Source organism: Argopecten irradians, chromosome 5, assembly GCF_041381155.1.
Source record: "Argopecten irradians isolate NY chromosome 5, Ai_NY, whole genome shotgun sequence".
Taxonomy (NCBI): domain Eukaryota; kingdom Metazoa; phylum Mollusca; class Bivalvia; order Pectinida; family Pectinidae; genus Argopecten; species Argopecten irradians.
Window position 1 is genome coordinate 40776493 of NC_091138.1, and position 22943 is coordinate 40799435.

Genomic DNA, 22943 nt, shown 5'->3' on the forward strand with positions numbered 1-22943 from the left:
TGACGAGAATAGGATCTGGTCTGGCCTAGTAAACCCCATGGGACGGCCTGTAATGGACTGACTAGCTTTCTTACGACCATACACATAATTATATCTCGCATCACGCAAACGGATAAATCACACGGACAAATTTAAGGGAGATCAATATTGAGCTGTGAAACTAATAACACGTCAAAAAAATCACGATAGCGCCGAGTCAGCGATGTAGAAGGATATCAAAATCATTTATGTAAAGTTGTGATATAAACAATTGTGAAGGCCGAAGGTTTGTTAGGAATAGGACATCAATGTACAGTCAAACCTGTCTATAAAGACCACACAAGGGAAAGATGAAAAATGGTCTTTATAGCCAGGTGGTCTTTATAAAAAGATAATTGTGTTGAGTTGACCATTTGGGGCCCTAGAAAAGTGGTCTTGTTAAGCAGGTGGTTTTTATACAGAGGTGGTTGCTAAGTCAGGTTTTACTATATACAGTATAACTTGTCTAAACTAGATGTCATTGCGGCTAGTATATTTGGTCAGTACAGACAGGTTTCCTGATTATACAGGTTTAAAAAAAAACACAACCTATTATCAAGAAGCAATATGTCATACAATTATACAAAAATAAACAGAGGTCTGGATTAGACAAGTGCTGGTTTTAACAGGTTACACTGTACACAGTAAAACACTATAATACAGTCAAATCTGCTTAAACAACCACCTCTGTATTTGTTTGGGTCCCAAATAGGTAAGAACATTTTTCTTCACCCCTTGGTTGGTCCTTATGGACAGGTCTGACAGTATGTTTACCAATGTTTAACATTGCCTTTGTATAACCCTTTCCAATGGAGTTCATGGTAACATCACAAATATGATGGCTTTGTATCACAAACTAGTGCCAAGACTACATTGTTACAAAGCCATCATAATTGCCATGTAACCATGAGCTGTCCACCCCAGGTGATACATTTGAACTCTTCTTCAAGGACTGGAAGAGTTTATTATGAATTTTCAGGGGTCAATAAGGGGTCATTGAGGGGCCAATGAGTTAAACAGGAATGTGATGGATATATCGGTACCATTTTTGTTAAATCCTGAGAAACAAACAAATTACCTTTTTATCAAATTGCCCTCAGATTTAAGTGATAAGTGAAAGCTTTAATTTTCAATGCATGTACTTCAAAATTACATTTTGTTAATTTTTATACTACATACACTATGTCAGCATTCGACTTTGGACCAAATGACCATGAGAATGTTGGATGAACCTATCACACAGCTACATACAAAAGCAATTCACAACTTGCACCATAATACCTTAACTTAGGATGGTGCTGATGCCAGGGTGATTCCATAAGCCCCCCCAAGTCTGGTCTAGAGGGCACTATTGCCTCAAAGTATTGCCTCAAAGTATTGTCTCGTAATGGGATAGTGCCTTCAGCTTGGGTACTATTCCATTACCACGAAAATACTATTATTCTATTATGGCCCTTTCCAGAGTGAACTGTTCTGCTATAGCGTTGTCTGGTGAGTTATAGTCCCGTGAGTCGAAGACAAGGGGACTATACCTCGCCAGACAACACTATAGGAAAACTGGGTTCCCAAGGACAAGGGCCATAATAGATTTAGTACGTCACATGACATTCATTATGACGTCATATATTTGGTCACATGCTCATTCCCGGGTGAATATACTTTGGTATAGTTCCCGTAGTCAGGTATAGTCTCCCGTAGTCAAAAGGGACAGGGAACTGTCACAAAATAGACCATGGCTGGCATCCAATCGCATTCCTAGTAATTATTATGTGATGTACTAAAAGGAAATAGTGCCCCGTCAACCAGGCCATAATATATAAATGGTTACTACATCATGTGACAGAATATTGACTTCTGATTGGTTACACATGAGTACTACGCTGTAATAGTACCTGCGTCTAAGGACACTTTTGAAGTGGCGTGATTTTGAACATGAATCTAGCTATTCGGTATTGTGATGTCACTATTCTATTGTGCTGAACCAAAACATCAAAATGGCAGACAGGCTGTGATATACAGGGAAAAAGAAACCAATCGCTTTTCTGCAGAAGCCTGATAGCTAATTCTACTTTCAATAATAATGAACTTGGATCTCATATAAAGAAACACATTGGTTCATAATGATAGAGTTGTAACGTAATACCATAAATAATCCTCGCTCTAAGACTGTAGATAATAAAGAATAGTAACTTACCCTAAAGAAGCCCCGTTTTTTGAGAGACTGTAGATATCGTTACATAATAATACAGAATAGTAACTTACCCTAAAGAAGCCCCGTTCTTTGAGAGACTGTAGATATTGTTACATAATAATACAGAATTGTAACTTACCCTAAAGAAGCCCCGTTCTTTGAGAGACTGTAGATATCAGTTCATAATAATACAGAATAGTAACTTACCCTAAAGAAGCCCCGTTTTTTGAGAGACTGTAGATATCGGTTCATAATAATACAGAATAGTAACTTACCCTAAAGAAGCCCCGTTCTTTGAGAGACTGGAGACATCGGTTCATAATAATACAGAATTGTAACTTACCCTAAAGAAGCCCTGTTTTTTGAGAGACTGTAGATATCAGTTCATAATAATACAGGATTGTAACTTACCCTAAAGAAGCCCCGTTCTTTGAGAGACTGTAGATATCGGTTCATAATAATACAGAATAGTAACTTACCCTAAAGAAGCCCCGTTCTTTGAGAGACTGTAGATATCGGTTCATAATAATACAGGATTGTAACTTACCCTAAAGAAGCCCCGTTCTTTGAGAGACTGTAGATATCGGTTCATAATAATACAGAATTTTAACTTACCCTAAAGAAGCCCCGTTTTTTGAGAGACTGTAGATATCGGTTCATAATAATACAGGATTGTAACTTACCCTAAAGAAGCCCCGTTTTTTGAGGGACTGTAAATATCGGTTCATAATAATATAGAATAGTAACTTACCCTAAAGAAGCCCCGTTTTCTGAGAGACTGTAGATATCAGTTCATAATAATATAGAATAGTAACTTACCCTAAAGAAGCCCCGTTCTTTGAGAGACTGTAGATATCGGTTCATAATAATACAGAATTGTAACTTACCCTAAAGAAGCCCCGTTCTTTGAGAGACTGTAGATATCGGTTCATAATAATACAGAATTGTAACTTACCCTAAAGAAGCCCCGTTCTTTGAGAGACTGTAGATATCGGTTCATAATAATACAGAATTTTAACTTACCCTAAAGAAGCCCCGTTTTTTGAGAGACTGTAGATATCGGTTCATAATAATACAGAATAGTAACTTACCCTAAAGAAGCCCCGTTTTTTGAGAGACTGTAGATATCGGTTCATAATAATACAAAATTGTAACTTACCCTAAAGAAGCCCTGTTCTTTGAGAGACTGTAGATATCAGTTCATATTAATATAGAATAGTAACTTACCCTAAAGAAGCCCCGTTCTTTGAGAGACTGTAGATATCAGTTCATAATAATAAAGAATAGTAACTTACCCTAAAGAAGCCCCGTTCTTTGAGAGACTTTAGATATCGGTTCATAATAATACAGGATTGTAACTTACCCTAAAGAAGCCCCGTTCTTTGAGAGACTGTAGATATCAGTTCATAATAATATAGAATAGTATTTTACCCTAAAGAAGCCCCGTTCTTTGAGAGACTGTAGATATCGTTACATAATAATACAGAATTGTAACTTTGCCTAAAGAAGCCCCGTTCTTTGAGAGACTGTAGATATCGTTACATAATAATACAGAATTGTAACTTTCCCTAAAGAAGCCCCCTTCTTTGAGAGACTGTAGATATCGGTTCATAATAATACAGAATTGTAACTTACCCTAAAGAAGCCCCGTTCTTTGAGAGACTGTAGATATCGGTTCATAATAATACAGAATTGTAACTTACCCTAAAGAAGCCCCGTTTTTTGAGAGACTGTAGATATCAGTTCATAATAATACAGGATTGTAACTTACCCTAAAGAAGCCCCGTTCTTTGAGAGACTGTAGATATCGGTTCATAATAATACAGAATTGTAACTTACCCTAAAGAAGCCCCGTTCTTTGAGAGACTGTAGATATCGGTTCATAATAATACAGAATTGTAACTTACCCTAAAGAAGCCCCGTTCTTTGAGAGACTGTAGATATCGGTTCATAATAATACAGAATTGTAACTTACCCTAAAGAAGCCCCGTTCTTTGAGAGACTGTAGATATCGGTTCATAATAATACAGTAATAATAATACAGAATGATTAACTTACCCTAAAGAAGCCCCGTTTCTTTGAGAGACTGTAGATATCGGTTCATAATAATATAGAATAGTAACTTACCCTAAAGAAGCCCCGTTCTTTGAGAGACTGTAGATATCGGTTCATAATAATACAGAATTGTAACTTACCCTAAAGAAGCCCCGTTCTTTGAGAGACTGTAGATATCGGTTCATAATAATACAGAATTGTAACTTACCCTAAAGAAGCCCTGTTCTTTGAGAGACTGTAGATATCGGTTCATAATAATACAGAATTGTAACTTACCCTAAAGAAGCCCCGTTCTTTGAGAGACTGTAGATATCGGTTCATAATAATACAAAATTGTAACTTACCCTAAAGAAGCCCTGTTCTTTGAGAGACTGTAGATATCAGTTCATATTAATATAGAATAGTAACTTACCCTAAAGAAGCCCCGTTCTTTGAGAGACTGTAGATATCAGTTCATAATAATACAGAATAGTAACTTACCCTAAAGAAGCCCCGTTCTTTGAGAGACTGTAGATATCGGTTCATAATAATACAGGATTGTAACTTACCCTAAAGAAGCCCCGTTCTTTGAGAGACTGTAGATATCAGTTCATAATAATATAGAATAGTATTTTACCCTAAAGAAGCCCCGTTCTTTGAGAGACTGTAGATATCGTTACATAATAATACAGAATTGTAACTTTGCCTAAAGAAGCCCCGTTCTTTGAGAGACTGTAGATATCGTTACATAATAATACAGAATTGTAACTTTCCCTAAAGAAGCCCCCTTCTTTGAGAGACTGTAGATATCGGTTCATAATAATACAGAATTGTAACTTACCCTAAAGAAGCCCTGTTCTTTGAGAGACTGTAGATATCGGTTCATAATAATACAGGATTGTAACTTACCCTAAAGAAGCCCTGTTCTTTGAGAGATCGTAGATATCAGTTCATAATAATACAGGATTGTAACTTTCCCTAAAGAAGCCCTGTTCTTTGAGAGATCGTAGATATCAGTTCATAATAATATAGGATTGTAACTTACCCTAAAGAAGCCCCGTTCTTTGAGAGATTGTAGATATCAGTTCATAATAATACAGGATTGTAACTTACCCTAAAGAAGCCCTGTTCTCACATAGATAGCCATGTAAGATAGAGTTGTCCCATGAAAGACAGCTATGTAAGATAAATCTATCTTACATAGCTGTGACGTCACAATTGAAAAAACAATGAGATGACGTCATGTCAGCCAAAGTTGACGTCATTTTTCTTCTATTTCAATTAATTTGTCGGATTTATTTACCATTTCATTTGTTTAATTTGCATTTCAAACCATTTTACCTAAGATTTCTTGTTTATATTTTCAATATAAACCAAACTTTGATGAGCTCTTTCGAATGGCGTTCTTATTTTTAAAATCGATCGATTATTTAAGAAGTTAAGATTTTGTCACAAAATAGCTGCCTCACCTTTCGTGCAAGTAATTCGACAAGCAATGTGAGAAAATAACTCTTTCATATGTAAATTATGTAGGATAGAACTATTCCACCCTCGGGTACAGAATTTTGGGTCAGAAACCTCGGCAAGCCTCGGTTCTGACCCAAAATTCTGTACCCTCGGGTGGAATAGTTCTATCCTACATATGTACATATGAAAGAGTCATATATTCTTTGAGAGACTGTAGATATCGGTTCATAATAATACAGAATTTTAACTTACCCTAAAGAAGCCCCGTTCTTTGAGGGACTGTAAATATCGGTTCCATCGTACATCACTGTCCTGCGGGCTAACCTTGCCGTTACATTCTTTTGATCGGTTTGACGAACACCTCGCACACAGAATTTCAAAGCCATGGGCCTGAAATAACACAGAAATAGGTCACTAGTATCATAATTGTTTTACAGGCTAGTTTGTGATATTAACAACATCAATAACTGTAACATAGTCTCTATTATAAACACAACAAGAAAGTTTTAATTACAGTTGTGTAACCTCATACTGTATGTGTGGTTTATTTTACTATATTCGCATTTTCAATGATATTCACAAATTCTAAACATCAGCGAATTATTGAGAAATTCGTTAAAATATCTAAGAACAATAGCTAAAAGATTTCTAGAAATAGGTCAACCGCAAAATTCATCATCTACGAATTGATTCGAATAACAAACTGTGAAATATAGACCTTGCAATTCCGAATTTAAAGTGCTAAACAGTAATGAACAAATATGTCAGATTTAATAACGCAAAACTACGTACCAGTTTCATGCCTAAGTCATGGGCTTTGTACTTGGGATTAAGTGAGCTCGGTAAAACCCATCCACTGCGTTTGTCTGGCTGAAATTTCTGCTGCATCAGCTGCGCGTACAGACAGCGTGTGAACTTCACCTGCAAAAGCGTTAAAAACTAATTATACCCAATGTGAAAACTTATGTCACATTTTAACATTCTGCATACTAATATTTCACTTTTTCTATTATATTTGATACAGATAATTTTTCTTTTAGAGAATGAGCCCTAGTCAGTAGATTATTTCTAAATACTACAGAGTGTTATTGTCGATCGACAGCAAGTAAAATTGCAAAAGAGCTACTATACATGTACTTAAATTAGCATACTTAAGATATACAATAATACATTTTCATTCATAAAACAATTAAACACTCACCCTTGAGACAACCCTTGTCCCCGGTCGGAAGTATTGCATAGTTCGACATGACTGAAACAATCAGATGAAAAATATTCAACACAGAATCTTGCTCCAAGGTCACATAATGAAAATAAGTGTACTTTAAACTACTGCATTTTTACACCAATTTCATTTCACATTTCCATGCCTAAAATGTTTTTCACTGCAATTTAATGTCACAATTTAGACGCATGTGGTTCTATATAGTAAATGTGGTCGAAATGTATTTGCGGCAATTAATTTTTCACTTTCTCTAATTGGTAATACAGTTAATTCAATCAAATGCAAAAAAAAAAAAAAAAAAAAAAAAAAACAAAAAAAAAATACTGTATTTCGTTCTCACATCACTTGAATTTTATTCTGATGGTCCCAAAAAAATACACATACTTCATTTTTTTTCATGACCATTAGAAATATACAATTTCCTTCTCAACGCATTTTAATCTTACCCGGAGGTCAATAGGATCTCTGTAGTAGAAAGCCAACACCCCAGAAGACACCAAATGAGGCCTTTTTTCCAAGATGGCCGCTAGGTTAGCAGGGATGTAACAGTGTGCATAGTGAACATTTTCTTTGGCTTTAGCTGGAAACCTATCGACAAATATTGAAGAAAATATAAGTTGAAGAAAAAAAGAGTTAAAGGATATAGAATTTTAGGTTGATCTTGAAGTCCTACAAATTCTACAGCAAAACCATTAAATGTAGGTCAAGGTCAACCATTTGACCAGCCTTGATCATGTATGCTAATAGCACAAAATCATGACCCTTGGCCTCTTGGTTACATAGAAGATGTTTTTAGTAATTGAGTTTAACTTAGTTAGAACTTAATGTTATTGAGTGATCATCACATTGGATTTTGAATTCTTGGCTATTGAAATAATTTACCATAAAGTTGTTGCAAAATTTCTTCACACATTTGACTTGTGTGACCTTGAAAATGAGTACCTAATCATTTGACATAATATGACTGCCCTTTTCCCCCACCATTCTACATCCCGAACATCATTATTATTTTGACAAAAAATCAATAAACATAAATTGCTTATGATGCATGTCAGAAGCCAGACATTACACTTTACAACGTACACAAAATGTCAACTGAATCCATATTCCATGTAGCCTTATAAATATCTTGACATTCTCATACAGATTATTTTTGTCAATTTCTTGACATTCTAGCACTATCTGTATTCATATTTTCCTCATTCAGATTATTTTTGTTTATTTCTTGACATCCTCATACAGATAATTTTTGGAAATTTCAGCATAATTGACGTTCTTCCACTGATAATTTTTGTCTACCTTCTTGACATACTCATACAGATTATTTTTGACTATTTCTGAACATTCTACTACAGATATTTTTTGTCTATTTCAGCACTATCTGAATTAATATTAGTATCTGGCTAGACGTACAGGTTACAGACATAGATAAGCACCCTGCCTGACCCCAGATCAATGTATGACCTACTCATTGATCCGCGTCTGTATGGCCTGCTGTACACTGGCCGAGGCTACGGTGGCCGGGGATGATGACCGCACACACTGGACAGCATCGCTGATGGACGGCACTGCGCCGGGCAGACTTGTGATCTCAGCATGTGACTGGGGCAATGGGATAATGTGAAGCTGGCCATTGGAAATGTATACCTAGAGAGGCACAAACAGAAGGAAAATGGAGACATGTTATTACCAAAAGAGGAAGAAACAACAGGAAAATGTACATGCATTATTGCCAAGAGAAACATAAACAACACCTAGATATTTCCTAAAGAGGTAGAAATCATACAACCTCTATGAACCCGTGTTATACATTGCTGCTGAAACACTAACCAAATAAAAATGTTTCATTGCAAATTTTACATTTTTGTATAGTATTTATTAGTTTCAAACAATATTCATCCAGAGATAGAAAAATACATGAAAAATACAAGTTTAACAACGCAAAAGTCATTGTTACTACACCATCATATCAAGAAGTTCAAGCTGGATTTATTGTGGATTGCCAAGAGGCCGAAAATATGTAAGAGAAGAGATATTTGTAATGATTAAATTGCATTGTTTTATTTAGCTACTCAAACATAAAATTTAAACATTTTATTAATTTGTACCATATTTAAAAAAAAAAAAAAAATTTTGTTGGGTTTGATCACATTCACAAAAGATAATGTTTATCTTTATTTCCTGATCCATTCCTTAATGTTCTCGATTTTTAAAGCCTTCCAGAATTTTGACAGATAACCATGATGAACTTGATGTATAAACTCACCCTGTTTTCAACAGATTCAGGATCAATCCACTTGGGGAGAACTTCAGCAGCTTCAATCAACATAAACTCCTCATCATTATCTACAACTCTAAAACAGAAATTACATGCATCAATGTACAGGTTGTTAAATTTTTTAGATCACATAAAAACAAAATTATAATCTATTACACTACTGAACGGTCATTAAGCTTTCCACTTACCACTCAAATTACAAAATATTAGTAGATAAACATTTAATTTCCTTTAGCAAACATATCAAAACAGGCGTGCAAATGACTGAAATTTCTATAGATAATCGGTCATAAAATTCTACAATCAATATCTAATTTACTTTCACATGTGAAAAGAATGGTCTTAATTTCTTTCAAATCATTAAATGAATATTCAAAATTTCAAAATGAAGTCAAATTTGATAAAAGATCACTTGATAGTGTCCTAAATTCTTTTGATGATAGTACATTAAGCTACAACACAACCCACAAATCCCAATTCAAACAATTATATTAAATATCTCATAAAATATAAGGGGTGTTAAATTTTGCCACACAGTGTTTAAAACTTTGCACAGTACATTTTCAACAGCATTAAGTTTTGTTTTTATACTAGTCATGTCATTTTTGAAAAGGCAATTCCAAAAACATATTATTTTTTTTCTATAACTTAAATTTCTGGTTTATTGTGAGCTTATGAGATAAATATGTTTATGTACAATATTATATATAGAATTTTACAGATATTTACATACAACCGAGCAGATCAATAGTTTTGTTAACCTGATTGATGATATATTTATTGCCTTTACACACATTCAAATACACGTACCTGGCAATAAGGCCCGAGAACTGTTTTGTTAACTTGAACAGCAGGTAAACGATAAACCATTCGTCATCAATGTTATCTCCGAAACTCGTTCTTCCGTACAGGTGGGCAGGAAGATCACCTGTGACAAAACAGCATTATTATGTAATGTTTCACCTGTGGTAGGTCTGTGTGTGTGGGTTGTCTGCGACATAGGCACTTATACCATGCTGTGTACCCAGGAATGTACATGTACAAATATTTATTGCGGCCTTTGCAAACAAAACTGTAGTTTCGATTTTTTACCAAATCTTATTTCAAAAGAAAATGGATCATTAAACAATGAAAAAGCTTTTTAAAGTCATGTCTCATCAGAAAGTTAAATTTCCTTCATGAAATTTTATTTCATATTTGATGGGGTTCAAACTCTAAACTTTTAAGTGAAGACCAAGTGGGGGAATACATATAATGTCAATACCACCACTCAGAGCAATCAAAAATTGGCCAACATAGCACAATTGTCAGATTAGTAGCCACAGATTGGTGGTTAATCTCATGGAACTCCAACTTTTGTCTTTCATCACAACCTTGCAGTCGCCCTGGCTGTTCATGATCATATAAACATAAACAATGAAAATTTGATGAATTCTATTAACAGCCAGGGTCATTTAAGGACTTGCTAGGTTTAATTTAGATGGTGGAAGAAAGCCAGAGTACCAGAAGGAAAACTATTGACCAGTGGTAAATCCTTGGCAACTGCCCCAACATGAGATTTGGACTCATAACCCAGAGGTTGAGCACTTGCTGTAATATGTCAGGAAATATTGGCCAACGTGGTCCAAAACTATTGTACCTTGCTGTAATATGTCAGGAAATATCGGCCAACGTGGTCCAAAACTATTGTTACTTGCTGTAATATGTCAGGACATATTGGCCAACGTGGTCCAAAACTATTGTAAGGAACCAAGCAATATGTAGGTGAGTGTACTGTGGGCAGTCCATTAAGTTCAGACAAATAAATCATGAATTGACTATAAAGTGCAGGTTTTATAGTCTCCCTCTGAAACAAATTATTTCCCACAAATCACATTACATATCTATTGATGATAATTATTATAGTCTTGTAATGTTTCCAGACTTTCCCAGTACGTATTTGTGTTAAAATACTTGTCTCACCTCTACAGTCACACAGAGGTCAGTTAAATCAATGTCCCTTCGGCAATGCTTTAAAACTTTGTGACAAACCTTTCTGACACGGGATCAAACCATTTAGTTAACATGCACACCAAGTATTGATCGATATCGTGAGACACATCTGGCCACATCTGGCTACTAAAACTCAACATATCTTTTTTTTAATAAATCCAATTTAAAAGCTTTTGTAACTTTTATCTGCTTATACGAAGGGAAAATCAATGTAAAATTGCTCTGCTTCCATAAAATTGGAGGGCTGGTGTTGTATAATGGATTTCACAGGATACAAAAATTTGTTGAGAAAGAAAACCCTGATTGCGTGATGAAAGCCAGCTTGTTATATACAGTATATCATCTTGTAGTGGTTTGGGTATAAGTTATCAGTGAAATGTTAGGTTTGATCTTGTCAGTTTGTCTTCTGTTAACAGATTCAGACTTTAAAGGAAAGGAGAGAGGAAAAGACAGAGTTTCCAGATATAAAACAGCAACCAACATATGTGGCTAGCACCTGGCAAAACTGTATCATATGGAACATATGCTTAAACTCAGAACCTAAAGGTTGAAAGCGGGAGTGGAACAATGTCAGACACCTAATTAACAAACAAGCAAATTTGACGAAGTCCTCAACTTTGTGTGTGATAGAATCATATATTTTTTTAATTGAGGTCAAAGGTCCATATATAGGTCACAGTGACATAGTTTAAGTACACTACACTACATCTTAATTCAAAGGAAAGTTTGAGTACATAAAGTTACAAAGTACTATAGGAGCCCTGACAAGGACAAACAGGAAGGACACAAGACAAACCTATATCAGGTAGCTATATATAGTATCCCCTTGTTCCCATCGTGGGACTCCCAATAAGACATCTCGACCAAGCCTTAGGTACTAACGGGACTAATTCATGTACCATGTGATACCTGATAACGTTTATGCCAAACTAGTATCTCCAAAGTATATCTGAGATGACGTTAGCGTGGGATATCAGCGTTTACCATCATTCCATCACCAATAGAAACTAAAGTGGGGGAACAATAAATATTCTCAGGTATGTGTATCACGTGGTACGTGAATAAGTCCCATTGGAGGATGTTAGACACCTTAACCACTCAGCCACCATGATCTTGTGACAGGGGTGGAGTGCTGTGTTTCAGACATCTAATCACTCAGGAACTGGGTTTTGAATGAATTGACTAAAACAGAATTTATAAACATAGATTAAGAGTCATATTTTAAAATCTCATTTGGAGGGAACGAAACATATTTCCTAGAATGCACAGCAGGTTTTTATTTTGTTGTATGGAAATATTCCAAACTGTTAAACGCTAATGGTATCAAAATGATGTATACTAATACTGCAGAACATTGTTTTAAGATTAATGCCTGGATTATCTGTGTAGCTTTACCAGTAACACATCCAAATGTTTAAGCCACATATTACGCAAAACTAAACCATAAACCAACAAAACGACACGAAGGAGACGAAAGAAGTGTGAAAGTACAACATCATAGTGACCTGACAGACAAATGTAAATCAACTTCCTCTCATTATTGATCATTCCCTTGACAAAACATTTTCAGAACACTCAACAAAATCAAATGCCTGCTGACATAAAATAATGCCTACTGATGGGTAAACGCTTCTGTATAACAAATTCAGTTATTTTAAACTATGCACAAATGTATCAGGTCATGATCATTTCCCAAACTATTTTAACTAATTCATCCCTGGAACTTTATAATGGACTGTTCCAGATTTTGAATCAGAAGAGTTCAAATGTGTCTTAAGGGGTGAATGATTGGTAATATTAACAGCTAGGTTCATTTATGGATGGCCTCCCTTGTGGGCAATGAGTTGAGTGTGTGAGTATCTGTATGTTTTTGGAGGCTCAGTATATATATCTATGTTGTGTCTGCATGTATTTTTTGTAATTGTGAGATTCTTGCCCTTTTTAATAGTGCTATCTCACTGAAGCATACTGCCGGAGACACTGCACCAGCACACTCCATCCGATCACATTATACAGTACTGACAATGGGTGAACCAGTAACTGCAATATTATATTCCGTCTTTGCATATTACAGATTTAGCTCCCTTGTGGGTAGGTATTGTTTGTTTCGTCATTATTTAGTGAGCGCAATTAACGTCATTTTCTCCGAAAAGTATGATGTCATGCTTGCAAACACAATGATGTCACAATAGGAGATTTCAGAAAAAGAATACAAACAGATGGCGTGACGTCACAGAAAATTTACAATCCGGGTCCGGTAGATCACCTCGGGAACACCGATAGTTCATACCAACAATATATCAAAAGTAATAATATATATATATTTTTGTTTCAAATAACATTTTAAATGAATGTTATACCGTTACACATAAATGAAGATATACATGTTTGTGTACGTAGACGTACAGTATGGCTGCCGATATCTCGAACAACAATAAATATACCACTCCAATTTATGAGTTTATTTTTTATTTTTAACAACTTTTATTGCATGTGAGCAAAGAAGATTCAACAATTCCAGTACTGTACGTAAAGCAACCTCTTGAAAACACAAAAGAGTTCCAATCTTTGTAATTTGTAGCATTAGATCAGTCTAATGGCGGCCGTGTTTTTTTTTCGGTAGAAAATGGAGTATCTACCAGATGTTTTATCTAATATTATTGTTAAATATTTTCATTTACCCTTTTTATAATTAAAAAAAGAAGTAAAATTATAACAAACATCGCAATAAATTCACTTTAAAAAACTGATTACAAGAGAAAATCAAATGTTCCATCTTTGAGTAACATAGATCAATTTCTTTAGTAAAATATAAATTCACTTTAAAAACTGATTAACATTTCCAATTTATCTTGCCATGAAAGATTATTGATATAATCAAATTTCACATTAAGCCAGCTCTAAATCCCATTTCTCTGTAAAGTCTTTATTTTTTGTTTTCAGAGAAGCTGTAAGGTTTAAATGAGCTTCATATTTAATATTCATTTTACTGGATCATTTTTATCCCATTTTATTTTTACCCAGATTTTTTTTTTCAAAATTCAGAATCAGAAATTCTCATTTTTTACTCATTTTTTTCCCAGTACGTCATTTGTTTCAGAATTCCGAATAAGAATTTCTCATTTTTTATCAAATTTGTTTTCAACAATATTTTGCTTCAGAATGCACAATCAGTATTTCTCATTTTTACCCAGAATTTTTAACAACAAGTAATCTGCTTCAGAATTCAGAATCAATATTTCATAGCTATATAATCTAGCTAGCTACTGGAGTTATATCACAATGCAAATATTCAATGATAATTGTGCCTTGACCCAGTTACTTTTGACCTTTACTAACAGTTTCCCCGGGAAGTGCCAAACATAACTACTGTCCAGGGACAGGAGCAGAACAGAACTCCGGCCTTTATAAGGCACAATGAATCTGGCGACATCATCTAAACCCATAATAATGTAGTTTCATGACAGATTCAATATAACAGAACACTGGGTGCAGTAAGGTGACAAGTAACATGGGGACACATATATACACTAGTAATAAACTTGTTTTTTCACCTACTGGATTCACTGGCGTACAGTGTACTGAACTGTCAACTCCTGCTAGCTAATTAATATATAAGGCCACACATTTATTTTCTCCAAAATCTGGATTATTTCTACAGTATAAGCACCTTATTGATATGATTCAAACACAAGTAATTTAATTTATATAACTTTTAATCATGAATTGCATATCAAGTACCGATATTTCAAATTCTAACGTCCACTCCCTCAAGCTGAAATATGTCAACAACACTCTGATGTAAATAATCAGTTTGCTACAAGGAACCGCCATATTATTGAATGCACTTTTTTATGTAAGTATTTCACTGATAATTCCGACTCAATTTATGTAAGTATTTCACTGATAATTCCGACTCAATTTATGTAAGTATTTCACTGATAATTCCGACTCAATTTTTGTAAGTATTTCACTGATAATTCCGGCTCAATTAATGTAAGTAAAATATTTCACTGATAATTCCGACTCAGTTATGTAAGTATTTCACTGATAATTCCGACTCAATTTATGTAAGTATTTCACTTATAATTACGGCTCAATTAATGTAAGTATTTCATTGATAATTCCGACTCAGTTAAATTTCTTTTTAAACATTTGATCAAAGTGCTGATTAACAGAAGCAGATTCAAATCTCACATCATTATCATGTGCAATTTCTAGCAAAAATCAATGGAAACACTCTAAAATTTATTATGAGGAAATTAAAGTTAAGAGGAAAATTTATTTAAAAATTGAAAGTTATATAATATGAAAGAGTAATGATGACATTACCATGATGATCAATCTGATTAAAATTAGATTTTCAATATGCTTATGCATAACATATTTAGATTTGGTTTTAATCAGATTGCCATCATGATAAACATAAAATACACCTTGCAAATTATACTTTACAGCAAAATTTTGTAAGTGTATGAAGGGTTAAAAATAGAATACCACTGAAAATTGTGCAATTTACAGTAATGATAACCCTTATCTAGTAAATAGTAATTATAATTCTACAAGCCCTACAGCATTATAAAAAGAACAGAAATTGCCCATTGGGTATAAATATTCCATCTCTGCATATCAAAGAGTTATCTGCCTTGCAGGTTTGTATTGATTGTGACATCATGTGATTGCAAGCGCTTAATAAAATTTTCCAAAGAAATAAAGGATGTAAATTTCTCTCACAAAATAATGATGTCAGAATCAATGTCTTCCAACAAGGGAGATAATTTTGTGTAATATGCAAACATGGAACAAATTGATACATTATATAATTATGAGTAATCACAACTAAATGTACACACACATGTTGAAGGTATTTAAAAATACTGGAGGGCCATAAATCTAATTCTACTGTCACAGTACTTTGTTCCACATGCCATAAAACAATACATTCACATCCTTATTTTAGGTTAACCAGTGCAACACGACCATAAACAAAACTGAAAAATTTTTCTGTGCATTTGAAGAGAGACTGTGCAATACTAAAGATCATTAATTTCCTCAAGATACGAAAACTAAATTTGGGGAGAGGCTCGGTGCAATACTAAAGATCATAAATTTCCTTAATGATACGAAAACTAAATGTTCTCCTGAACATTGAAATTTCTATAGGCTTATTGCATTAAGATGATTTTAAACGACAAGATAAAATGCTTCGATGATTTGTTACAACTTAAGGATTGCTCTTCAGTGAAATTGATTATGAGCACGTACTACACATGGAATCCCTGCTATCAGCCCTATAGCTATGTTATATATAGTCCTGAACACATTTGAGCGAGATATCGAATGTCCCTTGCCACCTTATACAGATCTACTCATGCATTACTAAATCCACAGATTTTACTTTCCTCAGATTCAGAGCTTCTTGAGTCTCTTTTATCATTTGAAACCTCAATGTCACCTTGAGGAATGCGATGTTGAGGGCTTGTGGTAAATATTTAACATACAGCTATAATCCAATATCAAACTTGTCAGGTTTATTCGACTCAATGCTACTACAATGCAAGTCATTTTGTATAAGATTTTTTCAGTTTGTTTATGTTTACTTCCTTTATTAGTAAAAATAAACAAATAGTTTTGAAAGTGATATGATGTTGCATATCATATTGTATTATATACTGGGTAATACAGACATATTCTTTTCAACAATAAAATTTGTATATTAACCTAGTAACCATGGCAACCAAAAATTTGATACACAACTTCACATTGTCCCTAACATCTCTAATATCCTAAGTTTCATTAAAACTGGTTCTACAGGCAGGCAGATGGATGGATATACAGACGAAAGGACAGACAAGTTGATTCCAGTATATCCTCCTAGCTTTGTTGCAAGGGTGGAAATGGTATTGACAGAGAAAAATCACCGTCTTACAATAGGCACTTTGCAACTTCCCTATGAGAGGCCTCTTTCAGAGTTACACGGCTACCTATTATCAATTGGTCACCACAGCCTAGACTGCTTTTAAACTTGTAAAAGGAATCTAATAGAGTCTGGACATGTTAACACAACCAATACACAGCTCCAGGGACTTCACAGGCCAAAAATAGTAATGGAATACCTAAACAAAAGACAAAAGATGATACCAAATTGGCTGTAGTCTACAGCTACAGCCTTGGGTCAACCAACACCATGGTAAAATTCAGATTGACAATTCATTTGTCCTTAGCCATTAAATTAACAGATCCAATCAGACCACAATGGCCGAAGTGCTACCACCGGTCAGGGTACAATGGTTTAATTGGCTGCAACAAGTATAATTCATAAGTTACTATGGGCGGACTGGTATCCAAGGCTTTATCTCTACAAGACCAGTGTCCATCTGTAATCAATGACATCGTCCACCCTGATGAAGTTAATAGTGGATATTGTAAATGCAGCAGAAAAATATGTCAGGGAAAAAAATCAACAAACCACGGACCGGACCGTAGCAAAAGCTATTATTGATCTTATCCCAATTGATGAGGTGAAGGAAATGAAAGTGACAAAGTGTCTGTATAATTTCTCTCTCGGCTGTAGATCATGGCCTGATTGTCAGCTGGTATTAACAGTCATTTAGACATCTACAGTAAATATGACTACAGAACAACCTGGATATAACAAAATCGTCAAGACCAGGGAAACTTGTCATTAAACAGGTTTTACTCTATTTTTTCTGACTTTGTGTTTTCTAATAAAATTTTTTGCATTTGGATACCGTTATGTCTTGTTTTTTCTGTCTCTTTTTTGCAATTATCATTAAACAAGTAAAACATTTATGGTTTCATGAAATCAGCAATGAACTGCAAAGGGGTGATGTTAGCCAAGTGGTTAAGATGTTTAGAATTGAAACCCATGTGTGCCAGGTGCTGACTGCTGGTCGGTGGTTTTTCTCTGGGTACTCCAGCTTTCCCCCAATAAATAGAATATTAAAGCAAACAAACCAAACAAAGTTATGAATCCAATTATCCGTGGTGAATAAGCTTAGGTTATACATGTATGAATTTAGATAATTTTTATCAATGAGGCTTTTCTTTTTTAGATTAATCTGGTGAAGTAAAAGAGCCTTTTTTGTGACTGGTAATCTGTATAGAAGGTAAACCTGTTTATCTACTTAATATCCCATTTTTGTGACAAAAAAAAGTATAACAGTGTTTGGTTATGGAGGGTAAACATAAGATATTGATTTATGGTAGACCCCATACATATATAGACACTATTCGATCTACAGGCCGTCGACCATATTTACTCTGGAACATTAGGTAAAGCACTTCACCGTGAAAGCCTAATCTTGTTAAGAGATTAATTAGCTTACCTTGAATGGGATAGATATATTTCTGGTTTGTACAACATCAATGCAACATTCAGTAAACATTACATTGAAAGTGTCTCCAGACAGTTTTATAATCTGTTTGTGCTGGATTTTATACTACATATTAGTAAATTTGGAATAATCCATATAAAACGGGCACTGAACTTTTATTTCTTACGGAGAAAAGTTTCAGCTCTTAAATTCTAAATTATCTCCCCTTGTTTATGGATCAATCTAATACAGCTATAGTGTCTACATTTATTTGAACCATTAATTTTGAAAATAGCAATTTAAGTCAAATAAATGAAAAAAGTTTTCATGAAATATTCCATTACATTTACAACAAATATTAGATTTTTTCAATAAATATATATATCAACATGATTCCATTGATAAATAGATGTTTTGAATCCATCATACAGTATTTCATATATCGATTGGTAATGCATAAAATTAAAAAACAAAATAAAAATATAATGGTCTTTAATATTAGCTTAATTACAAGATCAGTGCCAAAAAAATTAAACCTTTTAAAATTCTTTTCATAATCTTGGTATTGTACATCACTGTAATTATTTCCCCTTAATTCCATCTTTTTTATTACATATATCTGGACCCTATAACATACAACTATATTTTATTCAAACAATATTTTTTATGATGAGTTTATATAGTCTATAGTTATTATAATGTACCACATGAAAGAAAATCCAATGAAATAGTCTACTAAAACAACTTTTAAAAATTTCTCAAAATAATGTCAAAATGATTCATATTACATTTGTATATCAAAGAGACGTTTTGAATCCATCATGTTTTTTTGTGTATATAGAAAAATGCATTGGTGGTATTCAAATAAATATGGTACAAGAGTACAGGATCAGGGCCATCAACAACACTGTGGAGAAGGTTAACGGAAACGGAATAAGGACATCTTCAATGATTATTATATTGGATCTCCACTACCGTGTAAGCTAGCCAATTCATACTTATGACTCTCTACAGGAAAGCTTCGCTCCTTCTTAATATAAGAACCGCAAATTACCAAGATCCGCAATTCAATAGCATTAGTGAAGGTGTTTTGTGAAGAAAATGAGAAAAGCAGGAAAGATTATTTTTTGTTTTGCTATAATGTACGGTTCTAATCAGCAGTTCTTCCACTGAATATTTTATCAGTGTGCACCCTTAATGATCTATAACACATTCGCATACCTGTATTGGTAATTAGTTAATAAGATGTCTGATTGATTTTCTTTGTGTCTGATATAGTCAATCTTTGATGCCAGAACCAGCATATCAAGACCACCTCTGGTACTACATACACATATATTCCTAACGTTGCATAATTTCATTTATTTTCCCTAACAATAATTGACTGGAATATTTGTATTAAAGATTACCAATAACAGCAACTTTCAGTTCATTGGTTTGTGTACAGGACCAATTCAGAGCTCCCATATAGCATGTAAACACAATTACGGAACTGTTACTGAGCCCATCTTCTGATTAATTCATACATTCTCAGGGATCCCAATCCTATCTAGTATTGGGACCAAGCATATTGTACTGTAACTCCAGTCGGTTTGGTAATGTAAATTCTGGTATGTAAATTTATTTATGTCCATGCAATGAAGGTTTCTTTAAACAGTAAATCTCCAGTTAAAAATGGGCAAGAACTACTAAAACTCTACAAGGTTGATCTATGGAATATGTCCAAAATAATGTACTGGTACATATGCATGTTCATTTTGGACACATTCCATAGATGTCCAAATGAAGAATATTTTTTCAGTATGTTCATTTTGGACACATTCCATAGATGTCCAAATGAAGAATATTTTTTCAGTATGTTCATTTTGGACACATTCCATAGATGTCCAAATGAAGAATACTTTTTTCTATAAAAGTGCAAACTTTAAAGTTCCTGTTCTACACTTGGACCTGAAAACTGCATATTAAAGGTCTCCTTGCTCAAATCTTATAAATACTTTTACTACACTACTAGCTCTTTGGGTGTAGTCAATTAATGTATCCATGCAAATAAACTGCATTTACAAACTGCAATTTACAGACATCTGGACAATAGTTCATATGCATTTAATCATATTACAGAAGATGATTTAAGCATATTTGATCAATCCTAAAAGATACTGAATGGAGATTAACATCATTCTTCCAACTCTTTTCTTTAAGCAACTTGGTGGACTCGGAGAAAGCCCTGTGTCCCAAGAAGTTGTCTGTCAAATAAGATTGGGGACAAGATTTATGGTTACATATACGCGCATTGAAACTTGGTTTATGAGTTTATTTGTTTAACATTGTTGTAACAGCCAGGGTCTTTTAGGAATAATGCCATCCACATGTATCAGTAAGTTTGAGGTTAACTAGCCAATCTACTGAAAATACACCAGTTCAACTTTTGGATTTGGAGGATATGCTGCTTAGTGTCTTTGACAGTATATTACAGTGAGACTGCACTTTAAATGGGCAAAAGTTCCAATATCACAAAGAGACTCAAACATTCTGCAGCCTTCCAAAAACATCAATTTCTAGTCCCTTACATGACCTTAGCTTTCATATGACATTAAGGATATTATGGACTGGACTGGTTGAAACAAACATACTGCAGAGTTCCAAAACATGAATGGATGTCAAATCATTAGTGTAAGATTATATTAACAGACATTGCGAAAGTTAAAAAAAAAATGGCCGAACATTGCAAGGAATGGGAGTAAGTAGGACCGAACAAAAAATTTGCTGGACCGAACATGAACAAAATTAAATAAATATTGATGGACCAGTTCGAATTATCCGAAATTAAGCTTCAGGAAAAAATCGTGAGTTCGAACTATCCGAGTTGAAATTGGTGAAAACCAGTTTTGTACCGATGTACCTGGCATAAGCAATGTAAGGGAGAAAATCTATAGGGAAAGTATTTAGTTTCCTGAAGATGTTATATTAAACCATTTTCTCGTAAACATTTAATTGGTGAATTTATAATTAATTGCGTAGCAGAAGCCGCATGCATATGTGCACGTGGACAAGGCCCCAAACAGCACCGTTCACGATCGCGGCCTATAATTTACATCGACGTCCGTTAACTGAGATAGAAACTTTATTTAAACCACAGAAAATCTAGTTAGATCTTTGTTATATTTCGTAACAAACATAAATTTATTTATTTATTTTTTTAGTTAAAGAAAATCCGGTTGCATTTACGAAACTGCTGTTGAAAATATTTGTTTACATTCATTTCGTAAAATTAGGTCACAAGCGCACTAGTACTGTGACTGTCAGATTGTCCAAAACCCGATTGCATATTGTCTGCTTCTAAAATTACGTAACTAGTTTTAACCTGATGAAAAGCTACGTATCTATTGTTCAATTACCCAACACGTGGATTGTTTTGGCTGGAGCTGAATATGTAATCACACTCACTTGCTGTGACCCAGCGGCTGGCTTTTGATGCTCGCTGTGACACCTCGTAACTGGCCTGTCCAAGCCAGCGTGAGGCACGTGTTTACAGGTAATTTAACACCTTGATTGGCTGATTAAAGATAGATTGAATGCATATTTTAATGTCGACTTAAACTGATATCCGTATCTAGATTGGACTTAACAAACATTGGCGATTTCTTCCACGTGTTTCCATCAGGTACAGCGAATTTAAATATACATTGTCGGGGCCTAAGATTAAACATTTGGCCTTGCTGCTTTGTATCGGCATAAATAATTTTTATTTATGGCTTAAAATGTTCATTACTTATCTGTCGTATGGTCATTATAATGATCATTTATACAATCTTTATTCCAAACATCAAAACTGTTGCAATATGCAAAATATATCGCCATTTTTAGGGACCCCATTGCGCCGGTATGCCGACAAAAATCTTACTTTTACGTTCATAATTTGACGTGTTCGAACTATCCGAAATAGGATTGATTATAAAAAGTCAGTGTTCGAACTATCACTAGCTAAAAAATTACCGTTTTTCTGGACAAAATTGTGTGTTCGAACTATCCAGCGGTTCGAAGTAACCGGAGGTTTACCGTAATGTGAATTTTTGAAGCAAACATGACTTCCTGCTTTTAGTATCCAGGCATCTTTTTTTATGATTATCTTATGCAGTTTACGTTTTTGCCAGGTTCGGCACCTGTATAATACTTCAGAGACGCAGAGACAACATTTCTACCGACTTTCGATACTCAATAATTGCCGGACGGTCAGCCCAGACAGGATTTTGAAATAAGCAGTCTGAGTCAAATTTTGCCGTACATGTCCGTCAGACCGGCAAATTTTGCGATGTCTGTATTAAGAGTCCAAGTGATTACAAGGATAACTTAGGATAAGGTTAGGACCAATAGATAAAGAAAGAAGAAGACGAAGAAGAT

At 34.4% G+C, this 22943-nt stretch overlaps 2 protein-coding genes across 2 annotated transcripts in view; one reads left to right on the top strand and one right to left on the bottom strand.

The window, feature by feature from the left end:
- LOC138323854 (exportin-6-like) overlaps positions 1–22943 on the top strand; it is a 603808-nt gene that overhangs the window by 572607 nt on the left and 8258 nt on the right. The gene's annotated exons all lie outside the window — the stretch shown is intronic.
- The window catches only part of LOC138323853 (protein ecdysoneless homolog), a 29373-nt gene that overhangs the window by 5660 nt on the left and 770 nt on the right, over positions 1–22943 (bottom strand). Inside the window, exons 2-8 of the mRNA XM_069268751.1 lie at positions 10024–10141; positions 9202–9289; positions 8404–8582; positions 7382–7523; positions 6912–6962; positions 6503–6631; positions 5963–6100 (exon numbers count right to left, since the gene is read on the bottom strand). Of these exons, the coding sequence (XP_069124852.1) occupies positions 5963–6100; positions 6503–6631; positions 6912–6962; positions 7382–7523; positions 8404–8582; positions 9202–9289; positions 10024–10141 (845 nt within the window). The remainder of the gene's footprint in view (positions 1–5962; positions 6101–6502; positions 6632–6911; positions 6963–7381; positions 7524–8403; positions 8583–9201; positions 9290–10023; positions 10142–22943) is intronic.